The sequence below is a fragment of the Vicia villosa genome, unplaced genomic scaffold (genome assembly GCF_029867415.1).
Source record: "Vicia villosa cultivar HV-30 ecotype Madison, WI unplaced genomic scaffold, Vvil1.0 ctg.000077F_1_1, whole genome shotgun sequence".
Taxonomy (NCBI): Eukaryota; Viridiplantae; Streptophyta; class Magnoliopsida; order Fabales; family Fabaceae; genus Vicia; species Vicia villosa.
This window is the reverse complement of record NW_026705001.1, coordinates 1,280,117-1,301,269: the sequence shown is the minus strand read 5'-3', so window position 1 is coordinate 1,301,269 and position 21,153 is coordinate 1,280,117. Positions and strand designations below refer to the sequence as shown.

The window sequence follows — 21,153 nt, the reverse complement described above, 5'->3', positions numbered from 1 at the left end:
TTTAATATAGAAACATGATATAACTTTATATGCCTCATGTTGGGATCCTTTTGCAAAACTTGAGTAACTAGAAACATTGCAGTGAGTCTAGAGAAGCACAGAGTTCATGTTGGGATCCTCTAGCAAAACTTTAATAACCTGAAATATTGCAGTCAATTTTGGGCAGCACATAGTTCATGTTGGGGATCCCTCTTGCAAAATTTCAGTAACTTGAAAAACTGAATCACATTTATTTGATGACTTGTAACAGTATCATCCATGTAGAGAACAATTGTGTTTGGTCCATTGAATTGTACAACCAAGAAATGCAAGATGTTTCCTTACTTTCATCTTCTAAAGTTCTCGAACCGCCTTGCTCCTACATACAAGTGCCCGCCTTGCTCCTACATACAAGTGCATACTCTTGAAAAAATTCAGTACATAATTCAACTTCAGACAGGCTTAGAGGTTTAGAAAATTATGGACTTATAGTAACATTCCTTGTATACTACTACACTAGCATGACTAATTAATGATTGAATAAAATGTCAAGAGATGAAAACATGCTAGGAATGGATAGTACATTATATTATACACATGCAATACCAATGACTTTTCTTTATAAAAGAATATTATTCAACTTGTACAAGACGGTCGTTGAGTATCACCGACATTGTTCTGAAACAAGAAATATTGTTCAGAAGCAATTCCTTTTATCTCTACAATGGATTCTGACATAAAATGAACAACGTAATAAATAAATAACACCAACACAAAAATAAAAATTAATCAATTATATAGAATAAACAAGAATCGTGATTTGGCAAAAATGAGACTCTTGACTTGAGTTGGCCTAGAGAGGAAGATAGTTAGTTGGTGTTGTTTGTGTAGTGAAAATAATATAAAGAGAAAGATGGAGAATTTATCCTAACCAATTGCTAGTGAAAGATCTTTCCAAAAAGACCAGATCCTGAAACAGCTTTCCCCATTTGACATTAGGGTTACTTCACCACTATAACCATGGCATTGAATAACAAGAAACGTCAACTTGTTACACAGCAGCAACCAATGCAAAATGAAGCACCCACACAACCTGATAGAAGGAATTTTACATCAATAAAGCTAAAAAATTAGGAACATAGCTTAATTGCCATCAGGCCATATAAACATCACATGTTTAATCTATACAAGACACATATCCATACCAAATCCATGGCTACTTAATATATAATAAGATATCTAATCTAGTAAGAAATAATATAATAATTCTATCACTTGAGAACACGTCTAGTAATATCATAATCGAATATCATATAATCACACATCTAATAATATCAAGGAAATGAAAATTTTAACTTAACTTTCCAACAAAGCTAATATATATATATATATATATATATATATATATATATAAATAAATAAATTGTCACATAGTGTAAAAGGGAAACTAAACTTCATGCTTTTAAAACTAATAATTTTTAAACCAAATAAGTCCTCATTGAACCTTCAGACGTAGATGTATGGTGTACTAATTTAGAAAATGAAAAACAAAATATTATGGGATACATAAACTAGTTTACTAATAGACTCATTTAAAGCCAAACATGATGCTTGTTAATAACAACTTCAAATTTAAGAACTTACTAAAGCTAGTTTACTAATATTATGGGATACAAAAGCTAGTTCACTAATAGACTTTATCCCTAAAGTTGAAGCAAGCCAAAGTAATGATTAGTGTTTTTCGTAATTATTCAAAGAATATAACTTAGTCACTAAGAACTTACAGAATATTGCTCACAAGAAGCGTGACCCGTTTCTGGTTAGAACAAGATTGGTCAACAAGATCACTAATCACTACCTCCTTCAGGCCATGACATATTTTGTACAGAATGTTAAGAAACAACAACTTAGAGAAACAAATTTGTGCTAAACAAAAACATTGAATATCAAAGTAAGGAAAAACACCAAGTTTGTACTATCTATCCATATCTCAGTCCTGCATTTTATGACAAACATTTTTCATAAATCCAATATGTTCTAGATCCTACTGCCCCAATAGGTATTAAGGGAATGTATGAAGGAACAAAATTTTATTAGAGAATTCCTTCATGTGTAGGAGTCAATTGGCATCAGGGGAAAGATTGAGGGAACATAATTTAATTAGAGAACTTCTTTTTGCATAACTCTATGCACATTCAAAAGCACCTAAATGAATATAATATTCAATCAAAACATTGATACCTTAGGCAAACGTGTACTTCCACTTGTATACATTATAACTGGAACATCAGCTGAAAGGGGTAAATCAGCGGCAATAGGGTTTTCTCTACCAAGCCTCTCAACATCAAAAAAGGAAGTGAGTTTCCATCCATGCTGAGCAGATGAGAGATCATTGTCAATACACATCACCTGTTTCACAAAGTCAAGTTGTCCCGAAATATGCATAAGTGATTTTAATTCTTTGCGCCCACAAATCACAATTGTAACCTCTGTCTGCCATAGATATCACAAGGGAGGTTAAGAAAAATATAAGAATAATAATAGAAAGAGAAGAGGAAATAAAATACAACACGAATCTGAAAGCAGATCTCAAAACCTTTGTCAAATTTCTCCTGAAGCAAGCTTGAAGAAACAAAAATACACAGAACAACAACAACAAAAAAGAGTAAACAAATTCATTCTCTTCCATCTATGTTACAAAAATTATTTCAAATAATGAACAAGAAACAAAAATAGATTTTATTTGAAGCGTAAAAACAAACACCTGCTATGCAACAAACCACTCTAGTTTCAGCATAAATCGCCGCACGTTCTTCCCTAACATGCCCAATATTCTTTAAACTAGAAGCAAAACTAGAAACAAATTTAGATTAATCACGAGTGAGCACGCTTTGTGATGCTCTGCATAATTTAAAGTCGTGATTTCTATAAGTTTTGATGTTCTAGGGTTTGAGAGAACAATGTTTGAGACTAAATTTTTAGGAAATGAGGGTTGTCATTTTTGGGGAAAAGAAACGACGCATGTATTCTGAACTGAAATAAAGAGAATATGGAAAATGCAAAGCGCTAGGTTAATAACTTTGTGAAATATTTAAAATATGATTCATTATGTGATTATGTTTGTGATTAGCCTAGTGGCAAGGCTAAGGTTTTGGCAGTCACATGTATGTGACTCGAGTTCAAGTTTCACATGCTTATAAAATTATTATTTTTAATTGTTCTATTTCAAAAAAATTACACATGCTTAAAATTATTTCATATATATATATATATATATATATATATATATATATATATATATATATATATATATATATATATTGACGAAGGTTCTTATAACCTGTCTCAATAGTATAAATTGGAACGACGGTTCTTATAACTGTCGCAAATGCGTTTTTAGGGCAGTTCTTTGGTAACCGTCGCAATATGTCTAGAAAAACTACGACAGTTTGCCTTAACTGTCCTGACAACCATCGCAGTCCAAGAATAAGGGCAGTTCTGTAGGAACTGTCGCAAATCATGTGTCGTAAATCTCCTTTTTTCTTGTAGTGTCTCATAGGCTAATTATGTATAATTCAATATACTTATTTTCTCATCATACACTTCGTGTATGTTGCCTCTTATTGGTGCAGCAAATTTTTCTTATGTTTTTTGTGCTTGCACACTTGCTCTCATACACTCTTGCACCCACACATCTTTCAAACTATTTTGTTCTTTATATATAGTTTTGGTATGTTACCATTGGAGACTTAGCCGTTTGAATCATATTTTGACAAGTAGTTAATGCTTGGTGTATACTGAATCAGGAAAATAACAATTATCGAGGGGAATCTTATCTTTGGCATTGGTAGCGTGTCCTCTTCAACTTACTTCTTTCAAGATCGTTGCTTACTGGTGGCGTTTCTTGTTTACCAAACAGTAGACCAAAATAGATGTCATAATTCTGTCTTTACATTGAGTGTCGTGATGTGTTGCATGTGATTTTGTTGGAGCATTTCACGATGTTCTTCTAATCTTCTGAAAGTAGAGTTGCAATTGATATGGCTTGTACTCCTGATAAAGCTTATTGTTCTTTGTAGTGTCAAGCTTTTGTTTCTGAAATGACTTCAGTTCTTGTGTCGCTGATTGTTGAATTCTTGCGTTATGTCCAGAACTTCTGATCATCTGACTTCGTGTATCTTGATATTTCTATTTAATTCTTTGAAGCTTGTCTGAGTTTCTTTCTGATGCTGTGCTTTTCTTTCCGATGTTGTCGTATAAAGCTTATAGCATAATATCTGCACACTTAATGAAAACATTAGTTGTAAAATTGTTACTAACAAAATATATGCTTGTTATCATCAAAACCAGATTTTGAACATAGATTCTCAATCTTGCTCTAACAGAAAGCATTTAAGTGGATTTTGAGGTATCTACGAGGCATTACAAATAAATGTTTTCACTATAGTAAAGAAGAAATTAAAATACAAAAGCTACGTTAATGCAAACATTGATGGTGATGTTGATCACAGAAGAAGTACAACTTGCTCAATTACTTCAATTGGCTTGCTAAAATAATAAATTAATAAAGATTGTTGCATGATTGAAGTGTAAAAACTAATTGAAATCAGTCTTTAAGTTGGGGATTGTGAGTCAACAAGAAGAAGAAACAAATAAGAAGAAAAATAAAAGAAAAGAAATATCAAATAAAAAGAAAAGATATGAAACGAATGTACGGAGAACAAAGGAGAAAAACTTTCCTTACATTTATAATCATTTACTTATCTTTATCTATCTATATATATATATATATATATATATATATATATATATATATATATATATATATATATATATATATATATATATATATATATATATATATATATATATATATATATATTCTGCCAAATAGTCACGGTCTCTGCCACTATAGATATTACTATTTTTTTTTTGTCTTTTATAACATAATTGTTAACCTATTTTATTTTTTAATTAATAAATATTTATATAATTTATTTATAAATATGATGTTATGTATTCAAGTTGATCTATTAAGATACTGGAATTATATTTAATAAATTATTTTAAGAATCCAATCTGACAATCCGCACTCCGCAGAATGAAATTTAATTTCTAAAATTATTGCAAGATCAACCACGTAAGGCATGGAACCTTTCAATTAATTCATTAGTTTTTATTTAATTCAATCTTTTAAAATTATAAATTTAATTGTTTTTATACAGTGTTTTATTAAATTACGATGTTATGTATTTCAATTGGCCAATTATGCTTAATAAATTATTTCAAGAACCCAATCTGATCATCATCACCTGAATGAAATTTTGTTTCGAAAATTATTACAAGATCAGTCAAATAAGGTACGGAATCTTTCAATTGAATTATTAGTATTTATTTAATTTAATCTTCTAAAGTTCTAAATTTAATAGTTTTTTTTGCTTAATTGCACTTTTGGCCCCCTAGTTTTATCTTCTTAAACTAAAAGTTCCCCCAGTTTAAAACCCAGGATTCATGCTCTCAAAGTTTTACTCTGTTGGGATTTTTGAAGCCCCCTCCATTTGGCAGTATTTTTAATGACATGGCATGGAAATAAACTTGCCACATGGATAATGATTTAATGATGAATGACATGGAAATATGTTGTATTTAAAATATTTTTAGATTATTTATAAAATAATCTTAATTTGGAAAATTTATTTTTAATTCATTTAATTGGACATATAAGAATCTAATTTTGCCCTAATCCCTTTCTCAGTCTCTCTTGTTCGTCAAAATCCCTAAGCCTCTTCTCTCAGTGTTCTCCTTCATCTTCTCCATTGCTACACATCCAATCTCGTTTTCTCCTTCATCTCAGTGTTCTCCGTCAAAATCACTTTCCTCCAGGCTTCGTCTTCTCCTTTCACCCAGCCAATCTCATTTTCCCAAACCTTGTTTCTTTCATCCCTAATTCATCAACCTTGATAATGTCTCAAAAGTCTGTGTCAATTGATAGCTACAGAAGTCACAAAATGAGACAGGAATGTCACTGCGGTCTCGATGCTCCATTGATGACGGCCTGGACCGATACGAACCTAGGACGTCGCTTTTTCGGTTGTGGGATGTATAAGGTTCAAGGTTTCAAGAAGTGCAGTAACTTTGTTTGGCTTGATGAGGAAATGAACCCTAGGGAAAAAGAAGTAATTTCGAGCTTAATGCAAGAGTTGAATGAAGAAAAGCAGAGGGTTAAGGATTCAATCGCAAAATAAGAAGAATTGATGATGAAGATGAAACTGATAAAGAAACAGTTGAATTTTAATTGGGGTCATGGCCATTGTTGTGTTGGTATCATTAGTTGCAACAATAATTATGAAATGAATTTGTTAGTACAATTGTTGTTTAGGTCTAATTGTTGTCTTTGTTTAGGTTCAATTAATGTATAAGTTTAAGGATGTTTAGGTTCAATTTATGTTAACAGTGAATTGTTGTAATTGTATGGTTTATCAATTAATGAAGTTATTTATTATTAAATGAACTTCTTGAGTATATTTTAGATTGTAAACAAACTGTTGGTCAACATGTTACCAAATTTAACCAAACTGATAACAACTATAATGTTAACAAATTTGACATCAACTATTTTCAAATTGAAATAACATTTAATCTGTCAACAAATCTAACCTAAGTGTCATCAAAGTGTAACCAACAAGTCATCATTATAGCAGTACGTTATAAAATTACATTGCATATATGAAATTATCCAAATGATGACCATTACATAAGTGGTTCAGTAGCAGCAATTTCAAAACATAATATTACAAAATATTGTTTTCATATGGAGATCCAAACTGATTACTAATCACTACAAAATACCCAAAATACCATATTGTGTTTACAATCACTACAAACTGATTACTAATGCAACATTGTTACATTCAAAAAGAAAGGCATCATTGTCTCCTAATCCTGAGTTGGTTGAGGTGCCTGAGATCCTTGACCAATCTCAACTGGTTTTTCTTTTCCCTTACTCTTCTTTGTCTTTTTGGTTGTCTTAGCTTTCTTTGCCTTGTTGCCCCCTTTAGGTATTTGCCTACCAGCTGCCCTCTTTCACTTACAGCTCCTCTTGTTGTATCCAGCATGTCCACATTTGTTGCAAGTGACAGTTCCAAACTTCTTAGGAAGAACAAAGGGATTCTTTGGCTCATCAGATGTTTTGTTCCTCATCTTCTTAGGGCGTCTAATTGCCCTTCTCATGACAGGAGGAGACATTGGCACATGGTCAACATTGGTCCAAAGTTGTGGTCCATTATTTGGAAACACAATGTTAGCATAGCACTTTCCAAAAGTAAGCTTGTTGCAAAACAAAATTTGTGTCATAAATATAACATAAAGAAAACTAGTGAGAGGCATAACTTAATGTAGTAGAATTCAAGAAATACCTATAATATGGAGACACATATCCTTCAGGTTTTTTCCTCATGCTCCAAATGCAAGAGATAACATGACTGCATAGGATTCCAGACAACTCCCATTTTCTGCAGCTACATGATTCATTTTTCAGATTGACACAATAAGTCTCAACTCCATTGGTAACTCCAAAGATGGGTAAGTCATCATCACCATGCCAAGAGGGGGTCCAGTTTTATGCCTCCTGTTTGTTCTTCTCTATGAGCAATTGGATTCTAGGACATATAACACCCTCATAGTCCTGCAATAGTGTCTTCTGTTTAGTTATCCTCTTTGTGATATAATGTTTGATTCCTTCCAAAAGTGTTATGATTGGCTTGTCTCGATGCTCTAAAATTGCCCTGTTAAATGCCTCACACATGTTATTAACCTGAATATCACACTTTGAAAATGTCTTGAAATGAGATCTTGACCAATATTTAGCAGGAATGTCAGCCATGCCCTTCCATGCATCTGGCTTTAGAAGCTTCAACTTCTCCATTGCTCTATCAAACATAGGAACACAAGTAGCTCTAGATGTTGCCCACGTGGCCTGTTTAAGCATCAAACCAGAATGTTTCTTCTTCCAATTACCATAAAGGTGTTTGACACACATTCTTTGCTCCACATTGTCACCTAATTCTTGGATAGCAGGAACCAAACCCTACAACAATTACACGTAACAGTGGAATATTAATATATAAGTGAATATTAAAAGAATTATATTTATAGTTTAGTATTACCTTCTATTGGTCAGAAATAAATCCATAACACCTATCATTGAATGCTCTTAAATCTTCTAGTAGTAGATGCAAGAACCACTGCCATGAGTCTTTGGTTTCAGCCTCAACAACAACATAAGCTATTGGATATATTTGGTTGTTTGCATCTCTGCCTACAGCTGACATCAGCTGGCCACCATAATCACCCTTAAGAAAACATGCATCCAGTCCAATGATAGGTTTATAGTATGTGGCAAATCCTGACTTGCAAGCATCCAAACAAATGTAGATTCTCTCAAATGCTGGATTACCATTGTTTTCTGCACATTTAATAACCACAGTACTCTTGGGATTAGACTTCAACAACTCCTCTCCATAGCTTCTCAAGTGTCTGAATTGATCTATACCAGCACCTTGAATCATGTCCAAAGCCTTTCTTTTAGCCCTATATGCTTGATCTGTAGTTATCTTTGAACCCCCATCTTTGAAGTGTTTCAGCAACTAGACCATCTGGCTTCATGTATGGATTGTGCCTTAGCAATTGTGTAAACCTAATTGCAAGCCACTGAGTCTTAGCATTCTTGTTGTCTGCAGTTCTAAAACAAGTATGGTCACTCATTTAACTAACAATCTGCCAATAATTCTGCCCATTCCTCATGCTCAACCTTAAGTGAAACTTGCAGCCTTCCATACACTTAACTATAATCCTTTTAGAATCATTTTTCTTGATATACACATTATTTTGATTTTCCATTCCATACTCTTTCACTGCATCTCTAATTGTAACCTTGTCTGTAAACATCATTCCTATCTTGAATGCACATCCCCCACCAATTTTGAAAATTGGATTCCTTTCTACTTCTCCTCCATCCTCACTACCATGGGGTGTGTATAAGTGATCCTCATACTCTTCATGCTCATCCTGTTGTGGCAAGTTTATTTCAGTTGTTTCTTCCTCACCTAAGGTCTCTAGGGGAAGAACTGAGGTCCAATTCACATCCTCATAGCCTTCACTATCCTCACAGTAGTCACTATCATCACGGAAGTCATCATCATCTTCAGGTTGAGGGATATTGTCTTGAGTAGGGTCAGGTTGAGGGACATTATGTTGAGTTACATTGGCTTGAGTATGGTCTTGAGTTACACATATACAATTATGATTGATGCGATTTATATTTTTTTTACTATTTTAGAAATTTTATTTTTTAAATAAAATATATTTTTTATTTAATTTGTTTAAAAATCTCATATTAAGTATTTTTATTAAATTTTCTTTAATTTTTATTGATTTGTTTTGATTCTTTTCAATTTATTTATACGATAGATTCATTGTCAACTCATATTAGATACCCTCCCGATTCTTATTTAACCGGCCGGTCCGAATCTTGTTCTACAACATTTTTTTATGCCTAGAAACAATTATTGAATTTCTAATTATATTGTTTAGTTTTTGTTTTAAGTTATGTAATTTTATTTGTTAGAAATTAATTTTTACATTGAAAAAAAAGTTACTTTTACCCTGATGTAACTTATTGGGCCACGTGATATAATTTTATTGGGCCTTGTAGGATATATAGCACAGTAAAAAAGAAAAAAAAAACATTAAATTTATATAAATTACTACCAAATAAAAACACAGAACACCGTATTCATAGATCAAAATTTTCACTTGTTAATTCGGAAACTCTTTCGTGTATCGTTTTTCTTTTTCCGATTCCCGTTCCTTACTCCAGAACTTCGATTTCTCATTCTCTGCTTCAAAACTTGTTCGATTCTGCATTCCTTCACCCACTTTTGCAGCACTCACTCTCCAATTATGGCCAAAGGCGTGATATCTGACGACGAAGGTGAACCCTAGAAATCCTCTATTTCATTCGTAGCTTAATGTTTTCCTCTTCTAAGTGCTTCTTGGTTCTAATCGGAACCCTAACTTTTTCGGTTGTTCTATGGGTGCAGATGAGGTTGAGATGGACGAGAGAGAGCCCGTTGATGGTGAAGAAATGGAAGAGGGAGGTCGAGATATGGACGAGGATGATGAGGATGAAGAAGAAGAGGGTATGAACTTTGATTGTTCCGAATTTATGTGTTATTGCTGTTTACGATTTTTTTTCTTACTTTTTGTTGTTCTCAGTGGCTGCGGTGTTTTTGGGTATTTTTTTTAGTATACTGGGACTTTCAAATTAGGGAAATTAGGGTTTCTCAAGTGGCATTGTTTGATAATGGTATGAAACTCGGCTTATGTAGTGCTGGAAAGTTGTTTTTGCTAGATTGATGATGTAAGTTTAGAAACGAAAACAATTTTGGAATAGTATTTCTGAGTTGTGTCTGAGCTGTGTAAATATGAACTAAGGTCGAGGTCGATAATCTGCATGTTTCTATTTGGTAGTTTCATATGGAAATTGTGATGCTTATTTTCGAGTTATGTTTTAGTTCAATTGGTGATGGAATTATCTCTACATGGGGTGCTATCTTGTTGTGCTTATATTTTTTTCTTTTCCCTTACTTCAGAAGGGCAAGATGAATATGAAAAGGATGGATTTATAGTTGATGAAATTGAGGAAGAAGAGGAGCAGGATGAAGAAGAAAGAGCAGACAGTGACGAAGAGCGTCAGAAGAAGAAAAAGAGGAAGAAAAAGTTGGTTCTCTATCCTTTTTGTGTTCTTTCCGCATTTGCTTATGTTTGATGTTAATAAACATATTTTCAGACAACAAAGAACAATGTTTGATGATATGTAGATAGCTTTTTAGTTAAACTAGATCAGTTGTTTTTGGAATACATATATGGTAATCTCTCTTGCATCATGTAGCTAACAACTTTTTTTCTTCTAAAACTTTGTGGTGTTTTTTATCTTATCTAAATCTTTGTCCTACTATTTATAAATCCATGTCATGCATGTTGATAGAAATTCACATGGTCTAGGGTATGCCCTTGTTCTTATTCTCCCTGTCCCTCTGAGGACAGATGGGCATGTGATTGAAGAAAATTGGGTGTGTTTTCATATCTATCTTTAATTTAAAATTGTAACTCACACACGATGCTACCGTTATCAATTTAATTTTCTTTTGAATTTATTCTTGCTATTTTAGGGAGGAGTATGTCCTTGATGAAGATGATTATGAACTGTTGGAGGACAACAATATCAATATTCATCGTCGGAAGGTTTTTCAACTCATATTTTCATTTTTAATTAATGTTGGCCTATTAGGTTTCTAAACTTTGCTTAATAATAATATTCTTAAATTTATCAGGAAAGCAAAAAGTTCAAAAGATTAAAAAAGGGCCAGAGGGATGAGGAGGGGCAATCTGGACAATCTGACGAAGAAGAGTTTTATGGAAGTGGTAAGGTTGGGCGAACTGCTGAGGAGAAACTTAAACGCAGTTTATTTGGCGATGATGAAGGTACGTCCTAGTTGTGGTTATTGTCTTTGGGTTTCTATTGACATCATTTGATAGTCGGTGAGAATTACTTCTGAGATGAATGCGATATATTTATATGTATCTCTCTGGAAGAATAAGTTATGGTATTGGAATTGTTCACCAGAAAACGACAATATAAGGGATGAGATTTGAATTGTGTAGCATAATTTTTTAGTGTAAAATTACCTGAACTAAATTAGTATTATATTTTGAAATGCATTTTTGGACATGCTGTCAGGAACTCATCTTGAAGACATTGCCGAAGAGGAGGAGCAAGGAGAAGAGGAGGAGGATGCTGACATCGGGGAAGAAGATGAAATGGCCGACTTCATTGTAGATGAAGAAGAAGTTGATGAGAACGGAGCCCCTGTGAGGTATTTTTAATGCATGCTTTTATTTTATGCTTTTATTTTATATCAATAAGAATATTAATATTTGATTTAATGTTCTGTTACTGCAATTCTTTATAGGACTAAGAAGCCAAAGGGTGTAAGAAGGACTAGGCAGGCACCGGGAGTCTCGTCCTCAGCTTTACAAGAAGCTCAAGAATTATTCGGTGATGTCGATGAGTTGCTTTTAGCTCGCAGTCGTAGTCGAGGATCCGATGATTACAAAGAGACTAGACTTGAAGATGAATTTGAGCCTATTGTTCTCTCTGAGAAATATATGACAGAGAATGATGACCGAATAAGGGAGTCCGATATTCCAGAGAGAATGCAGGTCTTCTAAGTTTTCTATGGAATAAGATTAAAAAACTCCCTAGTTAATTTCGGTACATTCTTGTAAGATGAGTTTTTTTTTTCTTTCCCTTGTAGATATTAGAGGAGAGTACCGGTGCTCCTTCACTGGATGAAAATAGTATAGATGAAGAGAGTCAGTGGATAGCTACTCAAGTTATAAGTGGGGCAGTCCCTTGGATTCCAAAGTTAGTTTCAAAGTCAAATTCAAAGTTAGATTCAGACTCCAAAAATAATGGGAAGGATGAGGATCTACCAATTGACAAGGATGATATTGTCAGACCTAATAATGGGATGGATGAGGATCTACCAACTGACAAGGATGATACTGTCAGATTTAAGGATCGGAAGTATGAGGATCTACCAATTGACATGAATGATATTGTCAGATTTTTGAAACTGCATCATGTCCAAAAGTTAGATGTGAGTATTACCTGCACCTTGAGATTTGCATATGTAGTTTACATCAACCTTGTTTTCCTAATTTGGAATTTTGTCTTTTAGATTCCTTTTATTGCCATGTATCGGAAGGAGGAGTGTTTGAGCTTATTGAAAGACCTACCTGAAGCTGGAAATGATAATTGGGATAAGAATAACAAAACACCTACTCTAAAATGGCACAAGGTCTGTTATGATTTATTTTTGTGTCTTCTATTTTGTTAATATATTGTTTGATACTGATAACGTGATAATAACTCTTCAAATTGATTTTGTGCAATTTTAGACACTTTGGGCTCTACAGGACCTGGACAGGAAGTGGCTGCTTCTTCAGAAGCGGAAGAATGCCCTTCAATTATACTACAACAAACGGTCTGAAGAAGAGTCTCGTCGTGTATACGATGAAACAAGACTAAACTTGAATAGGCAATTGTTTGAATCAGTTATGAGATCACTGAAGGAGGCAGAATCAGAGAGGGAGGTTGATGATGTTGACTCGAAGTTCAACTTGCATTTCCCACCAGGTGAAGCTGGTGTTGATGAAGGGCAGTACAAAAGGCCAAAGCGGAAATCAATGTATAGCACTTTCAGTAAGGCAGGTCTGTGGGAAGTTGCAAGCAGGTTTGGGTCTAGCTCTGAGCAAATTGGATTATGTCTATCTGTAGTTCAGCTGGTAAGTATGCTTGAATTTAGAACCACTTTTTGTTTAGACCATAAACATAACCTAAAGGTTTTGTTTTGTCTACTCTCTTCTACAGCATGAGTTTGTAGATCCAAAGGAAACTCCAGAAGAGGTGGCTTCTAACTTCACATGTGCCATGTACGATACCCCCGAAGAAGTTCTTAAATGTGCTAGGCACATGGTATGCATCTGTAACTTTATTCATAATCATTAAAATGTGTCCTTTGTTTGATCATTTGGTTATTTTTGTTCCAGGCAGCTGTTGAGATAAGTTGTGAGCCCAACATAAAGAAATATGTTCGTAACCACTTTATTGACCACGCCGTGGTGTCAACCTCCCCAACTCCCGATGGAAATACAACGATAGATTCGTTCCATCAGTTTTCTGGGGTGAAATGGCTGCGAGAGAAGCCTTTGAATAAATTTGAGGATGCCCAATGGCTCCTTATACAGAAGGCAGAAGAAGACAAACTCATTCAAGTTACTATTAAGCTTCCTGAAGAACATCTTAATAAGTTAATAGACCAATTCAATGAGTATTACATCAGTGATAGTGTCAGCAGGTCTGCTCAACTGTGGAATGAACAGAGGAAGCTGATACTGCAGGATGCAATTTTTCGATTTCTTTTACCATCAATGGAAAAAGAAGCAAGAGGTGTCTTAGCAAGCAAAGCAAAGCACTGGGTACTTACTGAGTATGGGAAGGCTTTGTGGAGTAAGGTTTCTGTGGGGCCTTATCAACAAAAGGAAAATGATCTTAGCTCGGATGATGAGGCTGCTCCTAGGGTTATGGCCTGCTCTTGGGGCCCTGGAAAGCCACAAACAACTTTTGTTATGTTAGATTCATCGGGAGAAGTGCAAGATGTGCTATACACTGGGTCGCTTACTTTAAGGTCACAGAATGTCCATGACCAACAAAGGAAGAAGAATGACCAAGAACGCGTATTGAAGTTTATGACAGATCACCAACCACATGTTGTTGTTTTAGGAGCAGCTAACTTGTCTTGCACTCGTTTGAAAGAAGATATTTATGAGGTTATATCTTGGTTTCTAAGTATACATTTATATTTTGGTAAATTTTGTGATACAATTCCTATACATACAATATAATGAATGCTTATTTCCATTTTAATTTCATTCACCTTACTGAACATGGAAAAGATATAGATCAGTTGTCCGTCATATTCCTATTCCATTACTTTCATCCCCATTCCATTCTGGTCCCTCCAATCTATCTTTTACCAAGTAGTTTGGTTTACTTAACAAACCTAAATACTATCCGAAACATCACACATGACAATATATACTTTTGTATTGAATTTTAAAATGATTTTTTGTGTTAGTAAGAGCCGGTATAAATTTATTTGATGAGGACAATCAGTACATGTTTATTTTTTATGGGGTAACATGTGATGGTTACTGTTAAGCCGTATAAAATGGCATGGTCATTGTGTCCTCAGTCAGAATTATGATTAATTTTTTTTCCCGCCCTCCCCCGGTTGAAAAAGACTTCTGCTACTGTTGTATTGTTGGTCTCATCTGTTGGTTTCTACTTTCTTCTATCAGGTTATTTTTAAGATGGTTGAGGAAAATCCTAGAGATGTTGGGCATGAAATGGACGGGCTCAGCATTGTGTATGGTGATGAATCTCTGCCCCGTCTTTACGAAAATTCCCAAATTTCCTCTGAACAACTTCCTTCGCAGCAGCTAGGTAAATATTGTGTTAGATGTATGCTACCCATCATGTAATGCATCCTATTATAACTAATCCTACTTTTGTTGCTTTGACAGGTATAGTGAGGCGGGCTGTTGCTCTTGGTCGATTTCTCCAGAACCCATTAGCAATGGTTGCAACATTATGTGGGCCCAAAAAGGAAATATTGTCATGGAAACTGACCCCTTGGGAGAGTTTTCTAAACCCGGATGATAAAATTGGGATAGTTGAGCAGGTTATGATAGATGTGACCAATCAGGTGGGCTTAGACATTAATTTAGCAATAAGTCATGAATGGTTATTTGCTCCGTTACAGTTTATTTCGGGGCTTGGTCCGCGGAAGGCTGCATCCTTGCAGAGATCGCTAGTTAGAGCCGGCTCAATTTATACCAGGAAGGATTTTGTGACAGATCACCAACTTGGTAAAAAGGTGTTTGTCAATGCGGTTGGTTTCTTGCGTGTCCGGCGAAGTGGATTGGCTGCTAGCAGCAGCCAATTTATTGATTTGCTGGATGATACACGAATTCATCCTGAATCATATGTTCTTGCTCAAGAGTTGGCCAAAGATGTCTATGACGAAGACGGCACGGGTGATGCAAATGATGACGATGATGCCTTAGAGATGGCCATAGAACATGTGAGAGATCGGCCTAGTTATTTGAAAAATCTGGCCGTGGAGCAATATGCTGAAGACAATGAACGTAAAGACAAAATTGAAACTTTATATGATATAAGAAGAGAATTGATTCAAGGTTTTCAGGATTGGCGTAAGCAATATGAAGAACCAAGTCAGGATGAGGAGTTCTATATGATTTCAGGCGAGACTGAGGAGACTCTCGCTGAAGGTAAAATGGTCCAGGTTACAGTTCGCCGAGTTCAAGCCCAAAGGGCAATATGTGGGCTTGAATCTGGAATGACCGGAATCCTTATGAAAGAAGACTATGCAGATGACTTGAGAGATATAATTGAATTATCTGATAGGCTACATGAAGGTGACATGCTCACTTGTAAAATCAAGTCAATCCAAAAAAATAGGTATCAAGTCTTCCTTGTTTGTAAAGAAAGTGAAATGAGAAGTGATCGATTACATCACAACCACAACTTTGATCCCTATTATCACGAAGACCGGAGTTCCTTGCCGAATGAGCAAGACAAAATTCGGAAAGAAAGGGAGCGTTCAAAAAAGAATTTCAAGCCTAGGATGATTGTTCATCCTAGATTTCAAAACATAACTACCGATGAAGCATACGAGGTTTGCTTTTTAGTAACTTCATGTTGTATTGACCATTTTCTAGAATCTTAATATTTTCCAAAGTTGTGATTTTTTCTTAATTCTGCGAATATACATATCAATCTGTTGGACAAAATAGCATTGAGTCTATGGCTACAAAAAGTTTTTTTTTGCCTGATAGTTAACTCCTAAGCTTAATTGGATTGATTCTTTTTTCTTTGTATGTATGATTCTTTGGATACTCACGGCATATTGGTAATTTTGGTAACATATTGTTTGGATCTATAAATTTTATTTTATTCTGAATTTTGGCGAAAATGCATACGTTTTTGCCATTATTTCCCTAGGTATATCTTTCCATAAAATGGAAACAAGGGTCCTCCTCTATTGGTTTCTTAATAATTGTTTTCCTTTAGCAGTACATATTTTGACATGCTCTTTTCAATTAGTCAGACTTATTACATATTTGGTTAAGAACCTAGAACAATTTTACCCAATAAGTGTGAAAAGAGTATTTCCTCTTGCTTCTATTATTCTAACTTATCTTTTTGTTTTTATCGAAGAGGGAGCTGCAATATTTATCGAAATAACAAATTTTCTTATGTTGAATCTTTGTAATTAGATGCCATAGATTCGAATAAATCATTCGTAGTTCTAGTTCCTAAAGTTGGTGTATGTTCTTGATGTAAGAACTACTATTAATATATTAACAAATAAGATGATAAAAATAACAAAATTTAGTGAAAACATTTATACAATACTGAGATTTCATCTCTTTCATCTCTAAAGCACTATCTTTTAAGTGGCATGTACTAGTTACAAGGAAAAAAAGACAAATTGAATTTGTGTATAATGATTTATGTGCATGCTTAACTTCGCCTGTCTTTACGCAGTTCTTGTCAGACAAGGATCCTGGTGAAAGTATTTTTCGTCCTAATGATAAGGGTCCATCATATCTTACTTTGACTCTTAAAATTCATGATGGAGTATATGCCCACAAGGAGATAATTGAAGGCGGGAAGGAACTGAAGGACATCACAAGCTTACTTCGAATCGGAAAGACGCTTAAAATTGGAGAGGATACTTTTGAGGATTTAGATGAGGTAAGGTACTCCACCTGGCTTTCTGGACCACCTTTCTTGTGACATTATGACTTACTCTTTCCTATTAATTATTGCTTAGGTTATGGACCGATATGTTGATCCCTTGGTTACTCATTTAAGAACAATGTTAAATTATCGCAAGTTCAGGACGGGTTTGAAAACAGAAGTTGACGAACTTTTGAAGACCGAAAAGGAAGAGAATCCAATGCGTATAGTTTATAGTTTTGGCATCTGTCATGAACATCCTGGCACATTTGTATTGACTTACATAAGAAGTACAAATCCACACCATGAGTACATTGGTCTTTACCCCAAGGGATTCAGGTTCCGCAAAAAGATGTTTGAGGATATTGACCGGCTTGTGGCATATTTTCAAAGGCACATCGATGATCCACAAAATGATTCAGCACCTTCCATTAGATCAGTAGCTGCAATGGTGCCAATGCGAAGCCCTGCTACTGGTGGCTCATCAGGGGCATCTGTGGGTAGTGGCTGGGGTGGTTCGAACAGCGAGGGTGGTTGGAGAGGAGGTCACTCGTATGATAGGGATCGATCTTCTACTCCTGGTTCCAGAACAGGTATACGAGATTTTAAATTCAGCTCTAGTTTGAGGTGAATTTAATTATTTTGTTTGGATTTCTTCTGCTAGTATTGTGCCTGCTTTGACTTTAAATATAATTAGTTACCATGAATCCTCTCTTGTTATTTACATGTTGATTGGTTTCTTCTGTGCATTTTGTTTGTTCTACGTCTACCTGTTCTCTTTGTCTGCAGTTCACATATCATTCAACTAATTGCTTCCACTTGTCATTTTCCAGTTCTTTTTATTCAAAACTTTTACCCTGATCTTGTTTCTTTATTTTTACAGGACGACCTGATTACAGAAATAATGGGAATCGAGATGAACACCCTAGTGGATTGCCGCGTCCATATGGTGGTGGACGAGGGCGTGGCCGTGGTTCTTATAACAATAGTAGTAGAGGACACAACAACAATGAAAGGCGTGCCGGTGCAACCAGATGGGGAGCTGCCGTGAAAGACGGGGATGACAGTTTAAGCAACTTCCCAGGGGCTAAGATTCAAAACTCCCCTGGAAGAGAAGCATTTCCGGGTGGTTGGGGTGGAAGTAGTGGTTGGGGAGGTGGAGCTAGTGGTGACAAAAGTGGCTGGGGAGGTGGAGCCAGTGCTGGTGACAAAAATGGTTGGGGAGGTGGAGCTAGTGGTGGTGACAAAAGTGGCTGGGGAGGTGGAGCTAGTACTGATGACAAAAGTGGCTGGGGAGGTGGAGCTAGTGGTGGTGACAAAAGTGGCTGGGGAGGTGGAGCTAGTGGTGGTGACAAAAGTGGCTGGGGTGCTGGTACAAGCGATGCTGAACAGGGAAATTCCGGCTGGGGAACTGGATCCAAGAAAGCTGGCGACAATGGATGGTCTGGAAACTAACCGAGGGGGAATCCTCAGAACTTGGTATTAGGTTCCAGGAGTAAAATTTTGCTGTGTTGTGCAATTCACCCTAAATGAATATTTAGTAGTTTATTTTTGTGAAGCGCCACGTTTGTTCATAACTACATTGAATGCAATCATTAGTTGAGTAATATTTATATAGATCGACATACAGATGCAGTTTTTCTTCTGATTAGAGTTGTGCTTGCTTACCAATTACCATGTACTATTTGACTACCAAATAGAGAAATAGTCCACCTTACAAAAATAGGCAAAATTACTGTCTGTAGGTCTTTTATGTCATTCACTTGCTTAGTTGTCTGTTAAATTTTCAATGTTATCATTCTAAAACATGCGCATTACTATTATTATTAATTATTAATATCATCTAATTTTTTGTTAAATGAAAGCAGACGGGTTATAAAAACACTGATAATTTTCTTTTTAAAATGTTTTTTTAATAAATATATAAATTTAAAACTAAATTTTTAGGGTTTTCTAACTTTGAATTTTTGGATTATTTTATTCTCTAATCCAGATAAACAATCAACAGTGGAAGGATCCACTCCGTTATCTTCTTTTCCTTTTGAATATACAATTCTTCCACGCCCTTCTGCAATCGCGGAAACAAACTATTCTGCTTTGCGAAATATCAATCTTAGTATTTGTCTTCATTTTCTATTAGTATACAAAAATCTATTATAGATTGGGATCAAACCGTTGCAAGCCATTAATATTAAAACCCAGGGATTTGTTCAAGAAGCAGCTTCATCAACTTTACTATGTTGTAACTTACGTATAACAAAGTGTGAAATTTTGTTTTGGTCCCTATAAAAATAAATGATATGTTTTGTTTCCTACAAAATTATTATGTAGGTAGTTTTAGTCCCTACTTAAACCAATGTGTATTTTTGAATGAATCTTTTGGAGACATGTTAAGAACGTCTTAAAAAGTTTTTAAAAAAATGAATTTCAAATTTAATTTTTGAGTCGACATTTTCATTACTTTTATCATTATTTTTTAAAATTTAAAAAATTCATATTTAATTTTTGTCATTTTATAAAATTCTAAAATTTGATAAATAAATATTTTACAGTATTCTAAACATGTATAAAAAAATTATTAAAAAATTTAAAAATTAAAGGATAATTAAACCCTTTTTAAAATTTTAAAAAATAGCAGGGACTAAAAATGCATGGAAAAAAACTTAGAAAGACTATTCATTGAATTTTTTTTAAAAAAAAAAACTAAAATTAAATGTTGGTTTATTTATAGTGACGAAAAATATAATTAACCCTGTAATAAATATATGTTATATTGATGAGATGGAATTTTTATTTAACCAAAATTATTAAAGTTATCATTATTCAAAGTCACCGAAATCCTTCCCGTTTGTTCAATACGCTCCATCTACCTCTCTTAAATCTTATGAAAATTGCAATTATCCTTTTGCACAGTTTGGAAATTTACGTTCTGATGCACTAAAATACAACAATTTATATATATATATATATATATATATATATATATATATATATATATATATATATATATATATATATATATATATATATATATATATATATATATATATATATATATATATATATTAAATATTCAAATTCCAATTTTCGGAGACACCTTTGTGACTTGTTGACACATTTTCTGTGTATGTGATAACATAGATAAATTTGAATTTCAATCTTCGGATGCACTCTTGGGACACTATTTTTGACAAATTTTTTGGTACATTCGGTAACATAGAAAATAAATACGAATTTCAATCTACGAATATAACACTGGAAACTATCTTTGACCTATTCAAATTCAAATCTCCGGATGTACCATTGAGACAATATTGTTGGCATAAGTTACAGTAATGATAACTTTGGATAACATAAATCACAAGACATTCATAAACCAACCATCACTTCTAAAGATAATTGTTTTTTTTTTTCACAAGTCATTCACACATCAGTTATTTGTATAAGTCATTCACACAATATCATTTGCATAGAACATGCATGATCCATAACCTAGTCATTAAAAATGTTCACATTGAAATACAAACTAAAATATAACTACCAGGTATATCTGATGTCCTTGTTCCTTCTCTATCTAGTGCAAATCGTGTTTTGATAATATCAGATCCAAAGTGACCATCCCAAGAGTGCCTTCTTGAAACCCTTATCTAGTTATTACATCTCTTTCAAGTGCAACAATTCTGTGACATATAGACAATATATCCTCAACAGGGTCCGCCTTT

General features: G+C 34.3%; 1 protein-coding gene across 2 annotated transcripts; it reads left to right on the top strand.

The window, feature by feature from the left end:
• The first annotated feature begins 9,764 nt into the window (after positions 1-9,764).
• On the top strand, positions 9,765-19,082 carry LOC131623718 (transcription elongation factor SPT6 homolog). 2 transcript variants are annotated; one of them, XM_058894740.1, is made up of 18 exons: positions 9,766-9,970; positions 10,080-10,178; positions 10,632-10,758; positions 11,211-11,283; positions 11,373-11,523; positions 11,780-11,915; positions 12,012-12,261; positions 12,357-12,701; positions 12,783-12,902; positions 13,003-13,389; positions 13,475-13,579; positions 13,654-14,433; positions 14,965-15,109; positions 15,190-16,364; positions 17,237-17,446; positions 17,526-18,024; positions 18,315-18,587; positions 18,657-19,082. In XM_058894740.1, exons 1-18 carry the CDS (start codon positions 9,940-9,942, stop codon positions 18,884-18,886), a joined length of 5,136 nt encoding a protein of 1,711 aa, XP_058750723.1. In that variant the 5' UTR covers positions 9,766-9,939; the 3' UTR covers positions 18,887-19,082. The 2 variants fall into 2 exon arrangements, with proteins under 2 accessions (XP_058750722.1, XP_058750723.1); XM_058894739.1 differs by having other exon boundaries at positions 9,765-9,970; positions 18,315-19,082.
• Positions 19,083-21,153: the final 2,071 nt, after the last annotated feature.

What these genes read in the sequence shown, in the direction of transcription:
- LOC131623718 (XM_058894739.1), top strand. Translation starts at nt 9,940, where the DNA reads ATGGCCAAAGGCGTGATATCTGACGACGAAG. An exon ending in ATATTCCAGAGAGAATGCAG is followed by an intron (nt 12,262 to 12,356) that starts GTCTTCTAAGTT and finishes TTTCCCTTGTAG; the next exon opens with ATATTAGAGGAGAGTACCGG. An exon ending in TTAAATGTGCTAGGCACATG is followed by an intron (nt 13,580 to 13,653) that starts GTATGCATCTGT and finishes TTTTTGTTCCAG; the next exon opens with GCAGCTGTTGAGATAAGTTG.